The 22,930-nt window shown below is 40.9% G+C and overlaps 1 protein-coding gene across 9 annotated transcripts in view; it reads right to left on the bottom strand.

Annotated features, from left to right (window-relative positions):
• Window positions 1–22,930, bottom strand: part of MICAL3 (microtubule associated monooxygenase, calponin and LIM domain containing 3) — a 157,364-nt gene that overhangs the window by 49,047 nt on the left and 85,387 nt on the right. For all 9 annotated transcript variants that reach the window (XM_054282140.1, XM_054282135.1, XM_054282134.1 and 6 more), the window contains 3 exons: window positions 19,554–19,740; window positions 16,103–16,191; window positions 14,908–14,995 (listed from right to left, as the gene is read on the bottom strand). In XM_054282140.1, the coding sequence (XP_054138115.1) occupies window positions 14,908–14,995; window positions 16,103–16,191; window positions 19,554–19,740 (364 nt within the window). The remainder of the gene's footprint in view (window positions 1–14,907; window positions 14,996–16,102; window positions 16,192–19,553; window positions 19,741–22,930) is intronic.

Below are 22,930 nucleotides of genomic sequence, written 5' to 3'. Positions count from 1 at the left end.
AAATAGGACACATTTTAAAACCTGACTCTTTACTTTGGAAGAGTCAGTGGGCCATGAACATTACATAGATCATGTGAAGGGAGCTGTTTTTCTTAACAGGACAGGCTGCTTAGCTGCTGCATGAAAGCTGCCAGAGCCCCTAATTTATCTCAGCTTTGACAGAGCTTGCCTCCTGAAATGATAAGTGTCTGATCAGAGATAACATTCCTAACAGAACTGCTCCTTGCCTGCATGAGTGTGTCCTATTCCAGCAACTTTGGCAATTCCTGGAAGGCTTAAGAAGCTCCTCTTGAGAGAGGATCCTATCTCAACTCACCTCCAGTATTACCTTGTTCTGTAAAATCTACATGTTATTCCCATGGTCTCAATGAAATCCTGCCAAGGTTACTCCTTGACACAACATTTCCATGCTGAAGATGCAGGAGAGAACTGGGAATCTGAAAACAATGAATTCTTCCTAAAGGGAAAATACCTGTCTGTTTTACTAGAAGCTGTTTTTCAATTACCATGCAGTACCTCTAGACTTGCTTTTCTTAGCTTGCTATCTCAATATCTGACTAAAGGTGCATGTCATCTCTTGTCCAGTATTTTGCACAGACTTAGGTGTGGCCTTGGGGAATTATGGAAATTCAAATAAAGGAGTCTACTTTGAAACACATGCAAAAGGGGGAAGGAATTAATACACTCTCAGGAAAATCTTCGTTATGGATTTCCCAAAGCTTGTGGTTTTGTGGTAATGTGAAACACTGTACCTGTTTGTTTCCACTTGTCTTTTCCAAACACTTCAATTACTTCTACCTCCACACAATTGTTTGAGAACTGTGTCAGATCCCTACAGAAACAGCAGCATATTGCCTGTGACTAAGTATTGAAAAGGGAGATGGGAACTTTTCCAGCGGAGTTTAAAAGTGATGCAGTGAGCTTTGAGTTTGAAATGCTGGAAGTTCTCATATTCCCTTGCAATTAGTTTCTGAGAAATACCTTGTGGGGTAAGGTTTCTGAAGTGTGTTATCCATTCAGCAAACATTATCACTGAGGTCTACACCTCAAAGGTATAGACCTCAAAGGAGAAGGCAGCAAATGAGATCCAGCAGCATTCTTAGCTTCTTATTTTTAATCTCTGTTCATGTCACATTGAGTTTCAGGATTTTTCCTAGAAGTTTCACCCTCACCCACTTCAGTTACACTAACTGCCTGTTTGTTTTCCAACTCCACTTCTTGTCCAAGGGCCTCAAAAGGCTTTACAAGTACTAGCACACAAAACCAAACCTATTTTGGAAGTAGGTAAGTGCTGTAGAGGCACTGCACAAGTCCAGACACAGAGATTAAATACCAGCAAGGCAATCTCACAACAGTCTGGTGGCAGTGCCAAAAACAGGATCCAGAATGCACAACGCCAAGCACTTCACCCTCAACTTCACTTCAAGTCAAGAAAAAACACTTTTGATGTAAGGAAGTGCCCAGCACTGTGTGCACAATAAAAAAAAGGAAATCTTGGTATTGAGGATTATTGTTAAAAGCTGCACACATTCATAACAGTAAGTCAATTAAGACATTCCATTTAAATAAGTGCAACTGATTTCTTCTGAAATCCTTTCCTTAATCCTCTCAAAAATTATTATCTAGACAGAGTTAAAAATTTCTGTACTCCACAGCAACAGATACAAAAATCATGTCCATGGCAATTCTGAACTGACTGCAAAAGGGTGTCAAATGGAATGGATTTTTTAAGGGTTAGTAAGAAGTTCAATATTTTCAGTCTGGATTCATCTGCCCTTTTACATTTATCTCCTCTTTTAGGAAATTTCTCCAGGAAACCCCTGGCAAGAGCCCAACAGACCTGCTACATTCTTGTCAGTGCTTGTTTGCACAGCCTCACATCACGAGCTGCAGAACTGACATTTCCTGGTAGGAAGCCCTGAATTTGGATAAGCACATCCTCAAAGGCAAAAGGGACAACGCAACACCTCCTCAAACAGACACAAGAACAAATTTATTTGAATGTCAATACTTCATAGTACCCTGGTTTGGGCTGGGACAGAGTTAATTCTCTCCCTTGTAGCCATTACCATGTTTTGGGTTTGGTGTGATGTAACACTGGTGACAGGCTGATGTTTTGGCTGTTGCTAAGCAGTGCTTACCCTGAGTCAAGGACTTTGCAGCATCTCACGCTCTGCCAGTGAGCAGGTGCACAAAAGGCTGGGAGGGAGTGTGGCCAGGGCAGTGACCCCAAATGGCCACAGGGATATTCCATCCATAGAATGTCATGGCCAGAACATAAACTGGGGGAGATGGCCAGGAGGGACTGATAGCTGCCCAGGGATTAGCTGGGAATCAAACAGTGGGTGGTGAGCAAACTGCAGTGTGCATCAGTTGCTCTTTGGGGTTACTCCTCTCATTCCTTCCTTTTCATTGCAATTGCTATTGTTGTTGTTACATATTGTATTTGCTGGGATGCCCCGATGAAGGCAGGAATGATGCATCTGATTCCATGTTCTCAGATGGCTAATTTATTACTTTATTATACTATATTACATTTATACTATATTATTTTAAACAATACTATGCTAAAGAATACAGACAGGATACTTACTAAATGGTAAAAAGATAATAATGAAAACTTGTGACTCTTTCCAGAGTCCCGACACAGCTTGGCCCCAATTGGCCAATGAGTGAAAACAACTCACAGCAGAATCCAATGAAAAAATCACCTGTGGATAAACAATCTCCAAACACATTCCACATGTGAGCACAACACAGGAGAAGCAAATGAGATAAGAATTGTTTTCCTTTTCTCTGAGGCTTCTCAGTTTCTCATGAGAAAAATCCTGGGTGAAAGAATTTTTTCAGAGAATGTGAATGCCACAGTTATTATTATAATATTCTACTTTGTTTCAATTATCAAACTGTTCTTATCTCAACCCATGAGTTTTACTTTCTGATTCTGCTCCCCACAGCTGTGTGGTACTTAGTTGCCAGCTGGGGTTAAACCATCACAAGCAGCCATCAAATGTCAATGTTGCTTTGATACAATGCCTCAACTTTCTCTCTTACTATGGTAGGGTATTCCCAAGCCCTCAGAAAGCCTGAATTCCTCAGCTATACTGTGAAGCTATCACATCTTGAGTTTTCTGATGTTTCCCATTTGATCCATAACACATTCTGCTAAATATAAAAGGCCTGAAGTCAAAGAAGACAGGATATTAAGAAAAACAAAGTCTATTCATAAGCAAGATACCCAGTATCCATTCACAGCATTCAAAATGTGCTCAAACCTGAAGAGAGCCCTCCTGAAATTATGCTGTAATGCACATGTGCCAATCCTAACAGTAAATACAACTAAGCTTTCTAGAAGATGCATTCTACTGGGTCAAAGCTCTGGGGAATCGTAAATGCAAACTGGCTTATGCTGGACCTGATCAATAAAACTGTCCTTAAATTGACAAGCACCAACATTCTCAAGATCTCTGCTACCATGTCAGGCTCCATCCTCACACCATCAGTCTAGAAATTCTCCCCAGCAAATTTGGGACCTAAACAGAGAAATGGGGAGATTAAGCCGTACAGACAGAAAGGTGTTTAATCAAAAAACCATCTGGTGCAGAAGTACCCAGTGGAGTTACCAAAGAATCGCTTCTAGTGCTGGCCAAGACGTTTTACAGCATGAATTCAGCAGCACATGAAATAAAAACCAGTGAGATGTTGATACCTACTGGTGCCCTAAGCAATGAAGAGCAGAAAGCCCCCCTCAAACCACTCTAATGTGTATAGGAACAGCTGACAGCTAAAATACTCAAGGGATTCTGAAACAGACAGCCCAGAAACAAACACATGAAGGTGTAAATCCTCCTCCACACATTCCATAATGTCCAGCTAGAATTAAGTTCTCCATTCTCAGATACTGTCTGTAAATGTGGAAGCTTGTTCTCTTCATAACAGTGAAAATTAATAGGACTGACTATTGAATGAAATTGAAAACTCACACATTTGTCTTATGAGTGTTGCAATGTTTTGCCCCACTCCCCCCCATTATTTTAATTAAAACAGACTTCTGGAATTCCCAAAACAGACACTGACAAAACAGTTGCTTACTGCATCAGTAGGACTGAGCTTGGAACCAGCTGGAAATTGCATTGATCTGACCTTTCTCTGCTTTTAGTGGAAGCAACCAGAAGTGAATATAATTAGCCAGTTTAAGATCAAGGTCACCTGTAATTTATCCTTATGTCTTGGAAACAAACAGAAATTCATCTAACTCACAGTATAAGTTATGTTTGAGGAACAGTGTTCCCAATATGCATGAAATAGCAGCATTATGTAAAGAAGGTTAGGAGTTCAGTATGTGGTTTAACAATACAGAAAAGTTGCCTTCCTTACAGCAGAGGAACAGAATCATCCAGGAGTGTGGCTATTTTTGACTCCTGGAAAGCGGCCAGTGTTGTCACTGGTGGGTGGAGAAGAGAATCAGGGGAAAGGAGGTATTAGGTCACCTAATCCAAGTCCCAGGGAGCACTGCTGAGCTCAATATCCCTTATTACATCTCTTCTGGCAAGAAAATCTTTATGTTTGTACAGAATTCACTGTTATTGCTGCCCAAACAGGTTTCCAGTCCTAGACATACAATGTAAGATATGTAGGGATTTTTAGCCTGTTAATCACTCAGGAGCATTGGTAAATCAGTAACCTATTACCAATCATGCTCCATTTTCCTGGTATCATCCAGGATGTCAGAGCTCTCCCTGGTATTTAGATCAGCTCTATCATATGTTGCCTGGCCTCATTTCCATTCTCTGAAAGAAGCTGAGTGTGGGAAGGCTGAAGGGGATAAAATAACATTACTTTGCAGGCATAAATTTTGTTCTGGAAGCTATTCAAGGTACGGTACCTCAAAGAACCACCTGGGTTCTTGATGAGGCACATGCAGGGATTGGCAGGGAGGAAAAAGAAAAGAAAATGCCACACTAGATTTTAGAATCACCGTGACCTTGGTTAATGAGGTTTCCCACTTTTTGAGTGAAACATCCTCTTTATTGTTGTTAAGTAACTTAAAAATGAATATTTAAGACTGATTGTCCAGTTATGATCCAAGGAGTGACCCCTTTTATGTTGTTACAAAGAAAGCCTCTGCTATCTTATCTACTACATAACACTTGGTATCATTTTTTCAAGGTGGCATCTACCTCTTGCCACTTGTCTGCAGCACAAGTACAATCTGCAATCCCTCTGCAATCTCCCATTTCACGGTGAGGATCAGACAGGCGATCTCCAAATGTGCAAATCACACCAAGCCAAACCAAAGCTATTTCCACCTAAAAGCAGGAGTGGAATCTTCACTGGCAAGTGCTGCAAGCTCACATCACAGAAAGCAAAGGCAGGGAGCAGGAGGATGAAGAAGTGGCCGATGCAGGAGAAGGTTTGGAGAAGGACTCAAGAAGCTCAACATGACTTGTCAATGTGCACTCACACCCCAAAAGCCAAACATGTCCTGAGCTGCATCCAAAGCACAGTGGGCTGCAGGGCAAGTGAGGGGATTCTGCCCCTCTGTTCTGGTGAGATCCCACCTGAGCTCTGCCTCCAGCCCTGGGGGCCCCAATGCAAGGAGGAGGTGGATCTGCTGGAGCAAGCCCAGACATGCCACAAAGATGATTAGAGGGATGAAACATTTCTCCTGTGAGGAAAGGCTGAGAGAGCTGAGCTTGCTCAGCCTGGAGAAGCCTCTGTGGAGGCCTTGGTCAGTACCTGAGGGGGCCAGCAAGAGCTCTGAGAATGGACAAGGCATGGAGCAGTAAGGCAATGGAGAATGGCTTTAAACTGAAAGACTGTAGGTTTAGATTGGATATTAGAAAGAAATTCTTTACTGTGAGGGTGATGAAGCACTGGAACAGATTGCTCAAAGAGGTGGATGTCGCATTCCTGGAGGTGTTCAAGGTCGGGCTGGACAGGACTTTGAGGCATTGGGTCTAGTGGAAAGTGTCCCTGTCAAGGGCAAGGAGTTGAAACTCAATGACCTTTAAAGGTCCCTTCCAACCCAAACCATTCTATGATTCATTCTATGAATCTTTCAGTACAAATTTTTATTTTTTATAGAAACTGGCACTTCTAGTTCCACATGTGACAATGGACAATATTTTGATCATTAAAGAACAACCCATCAGAAACGTGAAATTTTATCATGCATAATAAAAGTGTGGAATGTAATGTTTTCAGGCTCCTGTTCAGTTTGTGATCAGATTCAAAACACCACCTGTGAACAGCTATCTTCTTTCTCTTTGGTGAGCTAATAACCACTCTGTCTCTTCTGAGGCAATGTCCTAGAGATTTCCATAATCACGGAATCTCAGAATCCATTTACATACTAAGCATGTCTTTACCTAATTTCTACCATTTATGTCAAGATTATCAGATTATCCTGCAAATGGAACAGGCTGAAATCTTAGGCTAGCAAATACAATGGGGAATATTTGCCACAAGTAAAAGATCCACATACTCCAAAAAGGTTCAACATCTGCTCCCTCATTCTGTTGCACACTTTTCATTATCTACATTTATGTCACATACTCTTGTGTAAATTTTACAAAGCAATTGAATATTCCAAGCAATCCAGAGCTTCACACCTTAGTGGAATTTTCTCCCAAAAATGGGAAAATTCTTGTTATTATATATGTAGATAGTTATATTAAAAATCTGGTACAGTTCCAGGAAGCAAGCTTCCAAAAGACTTATTACTGATTAAAAATAGTTTACACATCAGTTCTGATGTGTTTTCACATCAGCCTGGAAGTATTCAAAACATCTCTTGGGTAAAAAAAAATCCTATTTTTAAACACTTCTACCCTCAAGCCATCAGATAAACGTCTATAACAGCAGAAAGGGGGATTATGAAATTTTCCTAAAAAAGCAAACGCAGCCTTCTGGGATGACAGCAAACATGAGAAATGTCAGACTAAACATACATTTTTGAGAGCAGATGTAAGCAACTAAACAGGGCACAGAAGTGCCATCTCATCCTCAAAGAGCATCTGCCCAGTTTTGTTCAGAAAGCTCAAGCTAAACTCTACATTGTAAGGATCAGCTCAGCAACTAATTCACCTTCCTCCATAAATGCACATCAAAAACAGGAGAATAGCTTTGATGTTGACCCTGGATTACCTGCTCCTTCCCTTGAGATTATTTCTATTTGTTTTGCTTTTGTGGCTTTTTGTTTTGTTATTTTTGGTTTGGGTGCCGTTTTGTTTTGTGGTTTTTTTGTTTGTTTTTGTTTGGCTGATTTTTTAAATTTGGTTTTCCCTCCTCCTTGCATTTTAAGATACATTATCAACTATATATCTTAATAAATTACACTGCTGATCACAAGCAGGTGGTAAAACCATAACTTCCTTGTTTTAATTTGTATTAATTTTTATTCACTCAAAGTAAGTAACCTTCTTACACTTTCTCATCCCTGTTACAGAAGCCATGAAACTAGAGAAGAACCACAGGCACAGAAACAGCAAGTGTGAGGTATCTGTGTAGACATAAAAGAATTGAGGTGAGGGTTGTCTCTCCTACCACTCCTGCTACTCCAAGTTTTAGCTGAAAACGTGGCTCCCTACATTGGTACAACAAGAAAGTCTGATTTCCACTCCGATGGGGACAATCTCTAGAATTCTCTAGAATGCACCTCCTTTCATCCCTTTTTTTTTTCCTTCTTAATTCATGAAGCAAACATTTGCTTTCTGGAGAGCACATATGCAGGTGCAGAGTTAAGAGAACAGTGGAGGCTTTTGGAGTGGTACATCAAAATGACATTTCTAGCTCATGCACCAGCATATGAAGTTTTACCCTGAATGCTCATGGCTCCTACTCAGAACTGAAGGCCCATCTTAACCTCAAAACTGGCACTGCTTAACTCAGCAATGAAAAACTACAGGCATTTTCAAAGGCATAAAGCAATTACCTCCCTCCAAAGAAGGAAATTTTACATAGATCAGAACTGGTTTGTGGTTGTAGATCTTGACCCTACCATTTAAATGTAATCTAGTCTGGCCAAATACCATTCACAACTGAACTTTCAAAAATCAGCTATACCAAGCTTTTAGCTGCAGATGGTGGAGTAGGAAGCAGGAGAAGCATGTGAGGAAAAAATACTGAACAAGTCCCTAATGTAGACTAACTCTGTAATTTTGAGACCAGGAAAATGCAGCTCAGAACAACAATCCAGGGTTGTTTGTCATGTGAGAACATCACAGAACAGGCTCTTAAGGGTCTTGAGGAAGGCAGGTCACCCCCTTGTGTGCAGTCCTCAGAAAAGACAACAGTCCAGCCAGAACACGAGACAGTATTTGGCTACAAAGCTTAGCATTTAGTCATTTTCTGCCTTTTCATCACACCAGAACATCCCACCACCACAGCAGATCTACACCAAGCAGAGGAACCAAAGCCTGTCAAGACTTTCACCTGTCACACTACAGGTCCCTGCTCTGCCATGGGTGTGACTGCCCTGGTCACAGAGCATGACAAAGACCTCTGGCCTGCTGCAAGCACACAAAACAACCTCCTCAGACACCAAGCTCTGTGAAGCCACAATGCTGAGAGCACAGCTATCCAAAGTCAGCTTTGCCAAGGCAGCAGAATACCTGGCAAGGAGGCGCTCAGCAGGTCGTGCTGTCTGTGCAATGTGTGCCCTGCACTCCAAGAAAACCACAACATAACAGCAAAATTTAGAATAAACACCACAATACAGAAAGAGCCTGAAAAGTAGTACTGGCAGTGACAGATGGCACATGCCACAGAGCTCCCCAAATGCCAGTTGTATTTGAGCTTGCTAGAGCTATTCATTCCACTGTCCCCCAATTCTGTATCCCCTGCAGCATCCCTCAGCTGGAACCAGTGGAGGGACAAGGGGCAGGACAAAGAAAAACTCAGAAACCTGAAGTTTGTTTGGAATTTATTCCCTTGAACATTTCACACAGTTAAACAAAAAAATATCTCCATTTCACAGCAACAGGGAAACCACATGTTACATAATTCAGAGACACACACACACACCCAAAACAAAAACAGGTTAAAAACAACTGCATAAATCAAAGTTTTCAAAGGGACTATACAGCGGAGACATGAAGCCTTTCTGAGCACTAAATCATCTCACTTGAACATTATCTGTCACTGAACTTATTTTATGCACAGTCCCCTCCTTTTCTCTGAGGGAAGCAATCTCAAAATAGTATTAGTCAGATTCCACTTTTCAAAAAACCAGACATTTTAGTTCTGCAATTAAAACAAAAATCCAACTCTTTCACACAAACTTAATACTATTTTTCTAAGACACAAAAACATTCAATGAAGCTCTTGAAGTGCCCAGAAAAATTCATATCACCCTTCAGAATATACACATATAAACAACAAATATTCCAGTGGCACAAGTCTACAGGTCTGAAAGCTAGAGAGAGAGAGGAGGAGTTGGGAGCCCAGTAACTCCCAAGAAAAAGTGTTCTTAGCAGGATCCAGCCATGCGTACAAACTCAGCACACTGTTGTTTTGTACATCCTTCTCAGTCCTCAAAACATTTTTCAAGATTTTGCAGTGAAACTCCATCAGGTCAGCTGCATCTCCTACTGTGAAGAATAAATAATCTTCCCACCACATCTTTTCCTTTCCAAATTTTCTGAGCTTCAAATTGCCAATCCTTTAGAATTCTCCTTTCCTTTATGCCAAAGCCACCCAAATCCTGATAAGAACACTGAAAAGGACCATGATGGACTGGGAACAGTCAAGCACTTATCCTAAAGATTCCTGGCTTGTTACTGAGAGATGATTCACTGGGCACTGAACTCTGGTTCTAGTCAGGCAACCTGTACACTCTCCTCAGCTTCCAAAAATACAGGGTCTGGTTCTGAACTTTGCATTGTTAATGTTTCAGAGAGAAGTCAATCTTCCATCAGATCTCTCTGCAGTTGTATGATACCCCAAAAAAGGGTTCAGAACCCTGTGCCATGTCCTGCTAAACACACCACCATGGCTCCTCCAAATAGAACAGACAATACTCAAGGCACACTAATAGAGGAAATAGCTTTCATCCCAGTTTGGTGGTGCATCCTGAAATATGAATGCTTTCCTTTCTCTTTTTTATTTTTGGCAGGGAAAAGAGTGGGATATATTTGTAAACCTTCATTGGTTTAAAATGAAGGCACCTCAAACAGAATGTCATGTCACAGAGTTTGTTTGCTGTTATCTTCCATAATTTATTGTTTAAACTAGATCAAATTAAAACAAGAACAAAACCCAAAGGTGAGTAGTAATGAAAAGAAGTGACCAAGTAGAGGATTTCATCATGATGTTTGTTTGCACAGCAAACAAAGCAGTATTGCTTTGAGCTAAGCCATTTTCACAAGTAAGGCATGTTCAATGTATGCAGAATGGTGAAGAGGCAATGCTTCTGAACAATAGAGGCAATGTTTATGAACAAGAAGCTTATTCCTAAACAGAAACATATATTCGTGTTTTGTCAGACACAAAATTGAATTGTGTGCAAATAATATTGGATGCATTCAAAAATACTTATACTTGTACAGACACTTAAGTTCCATTCAGATAATTTACTTTAAAGGACATGTCATTTAGAGGAAACAGCCACTCTTTCCCAGCTCTCCAGGTGAGCAAAACAACTTCCTCATGTATATTGCTTGCTATATACAACAATACTTGTACAAGGGTCTGCTGTGAAGGGCTTTGCTCTGAGTATTTCTCCCTGAAAACCATTAAGGCACATCCATAGGAGGATTTTAACTTTTCAGACTGCATACCTATTATCATAAATACTATGTATTTATGTGATATTAAAGCACAAGTCCTAGTAGCTCTAATTTGTATTACATTTTAGTTTTTCATACTATTGCTTAGGTTTGATTTCTTAATCTTTCACAGGTCAAGTAACTAAAGCAAAAGATCTCATGACTTGCCTTTTATTGCTGTACAAGTATGAGTTTCCCTAGGCAGTCTTTCCTTTATCAACTTCCTATTGCTGATAGGGACAGAAATGCATTGTTGTGAAAACATGAGGCTGAAATGGGAAATATTTTACAAAAAAACATTGCTGGCTAACATCACCCCAAGGAGCATATCATAAAGCTGATAGGGGTAAAGACTGTTCCAAGTCCATCTGTCAAGAAAGAGCTGAAAATTCAGAAACATTCTTACAGACCTTTAGAACAAACAGAAGAACAGCATTTGCATTAAAAGCACATTAAAACCATATAAAGTACTGTAAATTATATTAAAAAAAAATTTCAAGACACAGCAGTTACAGATTATCAAAGGGAGAGACAGTTGAGAAGCAAAAGTTTTTTGTTCAGTTGTTGTTGTTTTTTTTTTTCTTAGCAATAGCAGCATTTTGGCAAAAGGCAAATGCAGAAGATAGAGAAAAACAGGCAGACAAGGTACAGAGAAAGTTACAGAATCTATAACAAGCATGCCACAGTTCAGCAGGACCAAAAGCACAGTAAGAGCTGCCCCCAACTTCCCTTTCCCAGAGAGAATGGCAGCCACTGCTCAAAGCTTGTTGCCACTTTCCCCACTGAAGGGTTCCAGTTTGCCATAACCTCCCCTGGGAACAGCAGAGGCCACACAGGCTCTGTGCAAACCCCTCACACAAAGGGTGACTCCAGCTGAGTGCTGAACAAACCTCAACCTGCTGATCACAGACTGTGCCCTGCATCCATTGCTCTACAAGGGACAGACAGAACTCACCCCATGCCAGCCAGCACTGCGGCCACCCAGGCAGGGACTGACATCTTTAGCAAGGTTAATCCATGCCAAACGGGTTAGTGACAGCACAAGGAAGGGCTTGGTGTGACCAATCTCACCTCACCTGGCTAAACCTGCTGAAGGCTACTCTGTGGTTGAATACATTTTAAGCATTAAGCTGGTTTGGTGATATAGCAAAGGGGACAGTGAATGTAGGGAGAAAACCCATGCAATTTACATCCATTTGGGATTTCATGGCAACTACTAAAAAGCAGGACTTGCATGAGTCACCATAAAGCTCTCTGACAAAAGCACTTGTGGTAGCTCAGGGCTGCATTTAACTCTCAGATATAAAATTTTTAAATGGCTGCCTTTTTGTATATTCCACAATGGATGTAACTGTTGTACACCTTCCCTTTGCCTTCTCAGTTATATTTGCATCTCCACCAAATGTCAAACCTGAGCATGTTACATGCTTTTCTGCTTTTACTAAATCCTTTTAGAGGCAACTAAGACTCTCCACCAAGACCTACCCCACTACTGAGCATTAGTTCAGGCCTCAGGGCCTGAAATTGCTATTGCCAAATTCCATTTGGTGGTCTTGCCCTAAAGGATGTAAAACACTTTCAGATGTATTACCTGTACTAGGGGAGAGACAGATGGATGAAGTGGAGGAAACAGATCCCTGCCTCTGTCTTCATCTCAGACAGGTTTTTGCTCAAGGTATTTGTCTAGGCTACAGTGAAAGCTTGCAAGAAGGAATATACCAATAGTTTAAATTCAGGAGTTACACTGAGATGTAATCTTACAGACTCCTTTTGATTATTCAGGAATAATATCCTGTTTCCCACTGTATAGGTAAAATTGGTAGTTCAAAAAGATTTGTTTTTTGAAACCATAAATAACTGTAAAACCCACACAGGTTTCCTGACCTAGCTACCCAGCAGGAAGGGGAGCTGAAGGTAAGTACCTACAGGACATGACTGCTGCTCTAACAGAGAACTGACCTGCCTTTAATGCCACTGTGAATTGTTTTTACAATACATTGTATTTTGCTTCCTCCTGCTTCTTAACCATTGCTAAGTCAGTCAGTAGTTCCAAGAGTAACTTAAATCACACTGCACAAAGAAAACAAAACTCAGCTCTAATGGTATTTCTTTAGCACAACAGAGGCACTGCTCACCTCTTCTAGCACTGAATGCACTTCTGCCATGCACACATGAGAATGCACCACAACACCCTGCCTGAAATACCAGCTAAGCTCAGCATGTCCTAATGCACTCAGGGCACTGCAAGGGGCAAAGCTTTAAAAGGTCCAACAGCTCTGAACATTATGCTACAGTTACACACTGCTCTAAAAATCACAAAGCAAACAGAAGGAGCCCTAGATTTCAAGTTTTGCCATTAGACAAAATGGTGTCTGTTCCATCTTACTCCTCTGGAAGGACTACAGTGCTGCTACAGGATTGTGCCACCACTATAGAAGGAGACATCTGAGTTATAGCTGATTTTTGCCTGGTTTATAGAAGTTTATCACAAACTATGCCCTACTGTTTGCTCTACTTAGTGAACATTTAGGTGCTACTTGCTGAATGTTCCTTTGTAAAAGCAATTAAATTTGATTTGTTGGAAGGACTAAACCAAAGGAGATTTTCTGCCAGCAGTTGCTGTGATAAACTAATTGCTAAATGTAATTCAAATCTCCTCCTTCTAATTATCATCACCTACAGCTTCACTCCACAAAACCCCTTGTGCTCATGTCAGTTGCCGTGTATCAATAAATATTTTTTCTATTTATCTTTAGGAATATGCTCCAAGCTACAAAAAACCAAAGTTTTTTCACTTTCAGAAAAAGCAGTTTTAAATCTATCTAGTTATGCAAAAAATGCTGCAGTTCACACATCGCTCATAGCATTTTACAAATACCATTCTTCCCTACCTCTTTCTCACTTTTGCCATATGGAAATTGCACACACACAAAAGAGGAAATCTTGAAAGTAACTACACTCCAAAAATCAACACACTAAGGATAAATTTCTGTCAGATTGCATTCAGTTACAATCTTAGAAACACTTGTATAGTAATATAAAGTCAAAGAACACCATGATTGTTATCTGCTCCTGTGCTGTTAAGGTCTTCTCAACTGGCACTATGCAAACATTCTTTTCTCAAAGAATTGCTCTAAGTATGCTCCCTTTCTAAAAGCAGCTGATTTCGCTTATTCATAGTCTTGTGGAACAAGTACTAGAAATTACTATTTCTTCCTTTTTCTGACATCACAAAATGAGCACTTGGGGGCTGGGCAAACGAGCATTTGTAGCACAGACACTTCTCTCGTGTTAGAAGGAATTAGAATTTCAAGTTAAAAGGGAAAACTATGTCACAGTAAGACACACACATTCACCACCCCACTTCCAAAGCCACGACCAGGAGCAGCACAGATGCTGGCAGAGGGAAGAGCACCATGACCTGCCAGCACCACGAAATTCAAGGGGTTTAAGGAATCCAATCCCATTAGCTGTCAGACACCCAGAATTCCAAAGGAGACACAATCCAAAGATAATGGGATCTTTCCCACTCAAGTACCAGATTAATAAAGAGAAGCTTGGGAGAACGAGAAACCACACCCAGAATTCAGGAAAACACAGAAATCCAGTTTATGAGCTATTCCAGTGCTTCATAAAAACTTTCAATTTCACTGACATTGAGCTGCATACATTACAGGGCTCTTTATCTGGGCTGACTCGGAGGAGACCCTCAACTGAGCTTCTGTGTTTTCCTGGTATTCTTTCAAAAATGTCCTTGAAAGAACTGAGAACATCTAGGCCCCAAAGCCACAGTGCAAAATAATATATTGAGATTTCTATGTAGCACACAAAATTCACAAGGCACCGCAAAAACCAAACGAGTTACACAGCTCAAAGGTGGGTGACATTAAATCTCACTGGTCAGCAGGCTGCCCACAGAATTCCCCTAGGATCTGCCCGAGAACTTCTGACTGGACATAGAGAAAGGGAACCCCAAATGCCAGCAGCTGACACATGAAAAAGGAGTCCAGAGGGTTCTGGGCTACGTGGTGCCCAATGGAGGAGACCGTGCTGTGCAGGCGCTGGCTCAGCACCCTAACTCTGCCCACGAGGCCGAGCGAGAACTGCACCACCCTGCCAAAGAAGGAAGCGGAGCTACCTGGGGCCCTCTCTGCTGAGCTGGGGAGGCTGCTGGCCCGTCCGCTCCCATCGCTGGCCATGGCGTCCTGCACAGGTCCTTTGGTGTCCTGCAAGAAGGTGGGCAAGTTAAATTCAGGGTAAAGTTGGAATTGCTGTGTCTACTGAACAGCTGAGCGAGGAATTGAGATGTCTCGCATGCATCGTGTAAGGAAAGCTCTGAAAAACAAACATGCTCCTTCTCAGTTTGAAGCTTTATTAAAGCTCTGAAAAACAAACTGGATAGCCAAGAAAGTCACAGCTGTAAGAGCCCTCAATCTGCTCCTCTGGGAAATAAAACAGGTACCATTTTTAGTCTTTATTTTTGGCAGGAAGTATGGCACATATTGGGATAGATCCACTATCCTTGCAAAAAGGAGTTCAGCTCCAGCTTGTACTAATAAAACCTGAGTATCAGGCAGGACAGGTAGCACTGCTTGCACAAAGGAAAATATAATTTAAGGGACAAGAGCAGCTTGCAGCAGCAAGCTGAACAGAACTTAAGAAACCAGCATATAGATTGCTCAGAGCATGTAAAAATACTCGGAGCATGTGAAAAGGGGCTTGACGAGAAAAATTAGGTGCCTTGGATTATAACAACAAAAGCTGAAGGATTTTTCTGTATTGCACAGTGTCTCTTCATCCTATATTTACAGCACAAATACTTCTATTTTGATAGTATAGGAAAGGGGATATTCTGTCTTTTCATGCAGGTTCCTGTTAACACAGCAGACCTTCAGAAATGAAGGTATGTGATTTTCATAGCTTATGCAAGAGGGATAGAACTTTGTGTTTCAAAGGAAATGCAAACAATTTGTTTCATCTTAAGCAAAACCACGGAGAAACAAAGCAAAACTAGAACTGGTAACATTATTCATTTAGTCTCAGCATACACTAAGAAATTATTTCAGCTGACAAGAAAAACAAATCAAAATTCTGTTTTGAACAGGATAGCACATAATTTGATAATAAGTACCATGAAAAGAGCAGTACTAAGTAGAGGAATTGCTTTTAAATAAGATTTAGTTGAACTGTAAGCTTTCATGATAGATAAAGCAACTAAATGCACCCTGAATTTTTCTACTTTCTGAAAAAACCCCAAACCATCACACATGTTTTGTCTATGTTAAGAATCCAAATCTATTAACACAGCACGTTAGATGAAAACAATGAGTTACCTTTCCTGACAGAGGACCCACTGCTGGCCTCTTCCTCTGAGCATAACCAGAGACTCTGTAACAGTAGTGAGGTTTACAGTAGAATTTGCCTGCAGATAAAACACAAATGATGGTCAGGAACAGGAACACAGGAATTTAGCACAATATAAATGTCCATCTCACTGCAACTTGTTTTCTGCTGCCACTCCTTTTGCTCTCTCCAATTTCTTCACTATATGCAGAGGCAAATACTGGCTGAAGTTTTAGCTCCAGCCCTGCTCTCTCCCCTTGTAACTAGGCTCTTTTCCATTGGGTGCCTGACAGCCATTTAGTTTAAAATCCTATCAAACACCAAAGCAAAGCTGTGAGGCTTGTGTGGTATCACATGCTAACAATGCGGCAGTGTGTGAGGAACAAAGAAACCATCACATGAAAAGCTGGCAGAAGCACTTTTGGAAAAAGCAAGAATGAATACAACCAGCAGAGGAAAGTGGGAGAGGACAGTGTTAACTCCCAAAGAACCATCTCTCAAAATGCACAGTGGCTACTTGTAAAAAGGACAATGACTCATTTTCACAAATGAGACCTTTTGTGATCCTGCTGGTTTTACGAACACCTCAGAAGTCTAGAGAGGTTTTTCACTGCTATCTGAGCACTGTGAGGAAGACAAAGCAGCATTAGCAATACCATCATGCAAATACTATTGGTACTAATAAAAGCAGCAAGCTGATGCCTCTTAATTATCTTCCACTGTACCTTTGTCAATGTATCCTGCTTGGCATAAGCAGCCCATAGCATTCTACAGGGCCATCCCATTCCTAGAGCTTTGCCAATGCATTCCCAACACATATTCTGACCTCCGCCTCCAATTTCTCTGTGCTGGTATTTGCAAAATAACAGCACAGAGATGGAAAAGTGACAAACATCTTGCTAGAAGTCTTTACTTCAATAAGTATTTCTTAATGTTTACTCATACCAAAACCTGCTTTTCGAGATTGTCTGAAATGAGCATCAACTGAAAACCTCTTACACAAAAATTCTCAGAGTCTGAAGCCTAAAACCAGACACTGACTGCAGAAGGCTGCAGAATGCTTGTCAGTCCAAACAGCCAGATGAACAGCAACAATGTGTGCATAGCTTTGGTTTTTTAACTCTCAAAGAAAACTCAGAATGAAATACAAGCTACATTTTCACAACAGATCGATACCACAGATTTCTGTTTAGCCACATCTGCTTCATATACACACACAGCTGTTGGGCATGTAATATTTCAGAATGAATGCTATAAGCCTGCTGAAACTCCAAGCTTTGTGTTTGCTTCACTGAGAACTGTCTGGCCATAACTGCACACACAAGCATGCCTGCAGAGGCAATCATTAAAAATATGGTGGCAAAAACTTTCAGCCCATAGAGCTGACACAGGAGCTCAGTCTGTTACTGCTTAACAGACAGATATTCAGTTACTTGTGAGTGCTCAAAATAACAGCAGTGCTCAAAAAATGCTTTTCCCCAACTTTGACTTCCGATAAAGATGTTGCTTTTATATGTTGATCTCAAAATTACCACTGGCCCCTTTAAACTTGCATGCCAAGTCTGCTGACCTTCCAGACAAGCAATAAAGGGGTTTCTATTCCTTACTGGGAGTCTGGTTTGATTCTAAGTGTCCTCAACTCTTCACAACCCAGCAGATCCATTACTTAAAGTCATTATACAATGCATTATGAATACACAATTTTAGTTCTTTTTGCCCCTTAAACCAGATGGTGTTTCCGCAGCCATTTTTCCACCCAGTATATATTAAAAGATTGTTCTTACACAGAATGGACACCCATCAATTTCAATCTGCAGTAGAATACCTTGGAGTGTCATCCTGTGACATCAATTTAAAATTTTTACTTCATCTTCACCTCAATCAGTGGGAAAAATACAGGTACTAACACTTTTTTCTTGTTATTCTGTTTTCTACACCATTATGTCTGAAACAGAATCCTTTGCACCTTACTTGTCACTAGTTTTACACCATTTTACACTTATTTTCCTAGTGAGATTGGATTAAAGATAGGCAGCTGTGTAAGAAAATAAATTCATACCTGCTGATGTGAATCAACATTTACCTCAAATACTTTCTCATACATTTTCTTCAGAAAACGTGACATTTTTGTCAATCACTGCTCAAACAAAGACTGTAGTACACAGCTGCCCTTACAAGCAAATGACTTTTCACAAGTGATGGATGATCCTAAATTATTACTTTCAATATATACGCTTTGCTGATTAAAAGTTTCTTTCACCTGCTGCCATATTGTCTGGTTTCTCAGACTTGTAGGGTATATCTGAAGCTTCCCTTTATTCTTAGCATGTTAGATTCTTTTAATTGAGGCATCAGCAAGTTTTGTAATCATATTCTTTTCTCCTTAGTCTATCAGATACAAAAAATAAGCCATTACTGAATCTTCAGTAACTACTGCTACAACACTCTAACACTGACTTACCTCTACTCAACTTTAATGTTCCATGTTTTCTATGTAAGTAGAACTCAGCTTGTAATGACCAATTATCAACAGCCCCTGATTATAAGTTCCTGTTTTATTACATCTAAAATAAACATACAGAGTTGGACAGTTGTGGTACCTTCAAGAAGAACAAGCTGGCAGCATTTCTCTCCAACTTGTTATTTTCTCTTGAATAGTATTAAACACTCAGGGGTTTTATTTAAATACTGTCAGATGAGGACAGTAAAAAGTCTAGCCCTCGAACTCAGCCTGTGAAGCTTTTTAAAGCCTCCAGTTACTGTTTGTTTACCCTGCACTCCAGCAGCTGTTAATGATGCCTTAAGTTTTAGATTTCATGTTTTCCAGATTCTGTACTGCCTTAGTGTGTAAATCTGAACTTCATAAAAAGTGTTAGCAAGTTCTCTCCACAGTTTAGTCAGACAAAACAATCCTTTTCCAGCCTGAGAACCAAGGACACTGTTGCAGCTTTCAGTCCAAAAGTGTGAACAATGGTGAAGTGAGGAGAGCAATCTGGGATGTTAGGACTTCACAACCTGAAGCTGTAATTGGACAATTAACCCAAACATGGAAATGGACCAAAAGTCATAAAAGTGTGAAAACTCATGACCGGTCACCCATCTTGCATCCACCTTGGGTGGAGCCACAGCCAGGCTCTTGTACTGCCCAAGGTGTAACCTTTGAAGGCTTTTTTAATAAATCCCTCCTTTATTCCTTTAACTCTGTCTAGCCTCTGTTCCAGGTAGCCTCTCCAGGCACCACTACAATGTTAACTCCTATCGCTTTGGCTGCTCTGCTGCCACCATGACCCAGCCATAGGAAATCCCCGAAGCTCCAACAGCTGGAGGGATGGCATTTGGGGAATGGAAGTCACCCTGCTCCCTAACTCACCAAACAGCTTTTAAATGACAGAAGATCTGCCAGGCCAGGAGGGGCCTGGTGAGCAGAGGCCGCTCCCTTACCGTCCTCGATGTCGTAGGCGTAGGAGGACAGGCGCAGGGTGGTGGCGCAGTACTCGCACTTGAAGCAGCTGCGGTGGAAGAACTTGCCCTCGGCGCTCAGCCTCTCCATCACGTAGACCCGCTTGCGGCAGAAGTAGCACACGTCGCTGCCTCCCAGGTTCTGGGGGAACTCCTTCTTGAGCGAGCCCTGGACACAAACAGGGATGGCTGAATTTGTGTGTCCAGCCTCACTGAGACCACACACCCAGGTCATGTTTTAGCTCTTCAGTTATGTGGATACGGGAACACCTGGATGCTGCTGCAGTTCTCGGACACAACTCACGTTGGTTTTAACCAGGACACCAAAAACTAACCTTGTTGTCCAGGAAAAAGGCTCCTAGGATGCCATGCCTACATAAGTTCTGGGTAGATGAGTGGACACCAGTATTATTAATGATGACCCTGAAATCAGTGACTTAAGGAGGCATATGAAGAAAGGCAAAACCATTAAAACACCCTCAAACAACAATTCTTAGACCTACATTACCAAAACCAGTGTCTCCTCCAGAAAGCAGCAGTGCAGAAGTGTTATGAACAGTTTTGTCAATTCATTATGCCCAGTCTTTGTACCCTGGCATGAGATTAAAATATTTGGCAAAGGAAATGAGGACAGGAGTGAGGGTGGATGGAGAAAGGGAAACAAAAAGCTCTCATAAAGCTACGACAGATTCCATCGGTGGTGTAACAAAGCTCACAAAACTGGTGGACACTCACAAAACTTGAGATCTACACAACATCTAAGCACAAACACACTTCATCTCTGGCACATTGTCTTACCAGTTCCTTCTTGTCTAGAAGGGTTTTGGGCTGCTCTTTCCTTTGAAGCTGATTGGCTATCTGCTCAGCCAATGAGCTCACTCCGCCTGTGTACATCTTTATGTACTTCTACCAGATGGGTTGAATAAAACAAGAGTGGTGTGAGAAAAGAAAAAAAGAATCAAATTAAAAAAAATAACTAGAACGATGAGAGGTTAGGTGGTGAAAAGGTGCAGAGAGGTCAAATCATGCAAGACAGTGGACAAATAAAGTGACAAGTAGTAATAGCAAAGCCAGTGTCATCTGAAATCACCAGTACAGTCCAGGATCACCTGTAGGAACAGACAGGAAGGCTTGCATTTTGCATTTTTTAAGTGTTCCAGAAATACTATGATGAAGGGAGCAGATCTTGTTTTCATCTGTGGGGTATTTTGTCCTGGAAACTTGAGTATAGACACTTCTAAAAGATGAGGCTAAATATAGGTTAGATTTTAGGTTCCAGGTAAAACTGACATCAGAAACAAAGATCTTTTAGAAGACGTTACCAAGTCTAATGCAACGTGCTGATTTACAACAGTATATTTGTGTACTTTGCACCTGGAAAGAATTAATTTACAGAGCATTCACAGAGCAGGGAGAAGCCCCTACTAAAGAACTCACAGTGAGTCAAAAGTATTAATTCTTCCAGTGCTAAAAATACACAGAGGTTTAGATGGAAAAAAAGATGGAAGAGCCTTCATCCAATGCATTAAAGCCATACCTGCATACATCTGGAACATATATTTGTTCAACCCTGAACATGGTTTTATGACTTGGCTTTTCTCCATCATGGGCACAGAATGACTCCATAACTCTGGATATCTGAAAACCCTCCAGTATTTTCAGCAGTCTAGGCAAGTTGGCTGTTACCTTAGATGGTACCAAATGAGTGTCTGCAAGCCAAATTCAATCACTGCAGGAGTGGAGAAAGTGTTTTTCACAGGAAACACAACCACTGGCACTAACTACATGGTTAAGAAAATGAGGTGGTTACATCCATGTTAGCTCAGTCCCACTGCAAACGCCACGGGTTTGACTCGGAGCAGCAAAGAGCACGCCAAGCAACTTCCCTTTTCCACACTAAGCAGCATTATGAATGTTTCTAGCTGGATTCTCAGCTAATACAGGATCAGAGAGCCACTCAGCTTCTAGCAAGTGGGAAATGCCAAGGATAACAAAAGGAAAGTTATATCTTAAAACCCCCTTGACTTTTAGCAAAACTTGCTTGAAGCACAGTAGTTATTTCCCTCAACTAATAACTAATTTAATATGTGTGGTCATTAGCCTTTTAGGAATGTTTAAAATCTTCACAAGTTCAGACATGAGGACAGCAGGAAGCATCAGAGAAACTGAAATTCAGCATAGAATGAGTACTTCTTTGGGGAAAAAGATTATGAAAATGGAGTGCTCAGCCAGAGATTACTGCTGCTGTCACTACAGTCCTAATTCCTTAAGCTCTCTGTCACTGCAGTAATGAGGGGAGGGTTTATTTCTACCCAGAAAGAATTTACACCTGTCTATTGATTCCATTCCAAGGGGCAGAACACTTGCAGTATTTCTATATGCAAGAAATAACAAATGATTTATCTCTGAGTCTCCTAGGCTCCACATACATATGTGCAGAGTTGCTTTTCAATGACATATATGTTGTCAAACATGACATTTAAAATGGTGCTCACTTGTAAAATTTTCTTCATCATTGATTTTTAACTGGCAACCATAATAATTTGGCCAAGAGTTTTCTGTTTCCTCTGAATGATCAGAGCTTTTGAGGCTTTTTGAGTTTCCTTAGAAGAGAGATCAGGCATTTCCAAGAGAAAACTTCCTTCTAGCTGAACCAGGTTTCCCCTAATCAAGCTTTGATTTGAAACCTTCAACTGCAGATCCTTCAGGACCTTTAAAATTCTACCAGCATGTAACATGTTCCATGCTAAAAAAATGAATATGTCAATATTAACTGACAGCACCTTGGACTATCTGGTGTGAGAAATTTACTTGCTGAATTTTTAATTTGGAGTTCTGTGTTTCGATTTGTTTTGCTTTTTGCCTACATATCACATCTGGCCTAATTATGAGTATTGAGTGAAGCATTTTATCTTTCTTTCCATGGTCTTCCAGACTTACAACATTCTGCAACATTTTCAAAAGGAGGCAAAGAACCTGCTCCAGCTTAGGTCAAATCAAGTTCCTGCTGTTTATGTAGGACAACTGTAACTAGTTCAAATTCTCAGTGATCTTTCAAAAAGCCAAAGCACTTTTTATTTCACACTGTCCATTAACCACATATGCACAAACACATTCTGTTGTTTAGCCCAAAACTTCAACAAAAGCAGCAAGCAAAACCAGAAAGCTTCACTGCAAAGCCAGGACTATCAGTGCTCAAAACCCCTGGTTTGAGTGAGAGATGCACCACAAACTTCTCACAGACACTAATGTTAAAAAACATTTAGTTTCAAACTGCTTTATGGCTGGCAACGCCCGAGCTGTGCCGGGCACAGGCTGCTTTGTGCAGCCTCTCCCTTGTGCAGGGACAAGCACAGAGG

This window comes from Melozone crissalis, unplaced genomic scaffold (genome assembly GCF_028551555.1).
Source record: "Melozone crissalis strain CALT ecotype California unplaced genomic scaffold, PUWL_Pcris_2 ptg000033l_1, whole genome shotgun sequence".
NCBI classification, from domain to species: domain Eukaryota; kingdom Metazoa; phylum Chordata; class Aves; order Passeriformes; family Passerellidae; genus Melozone; species Melozone crissalis.
The sequence above is the reverse complement of the archived record's forward strand: the minus strand, read 5'-3'. Positions and strand labels throughout refer to the sequence as shown.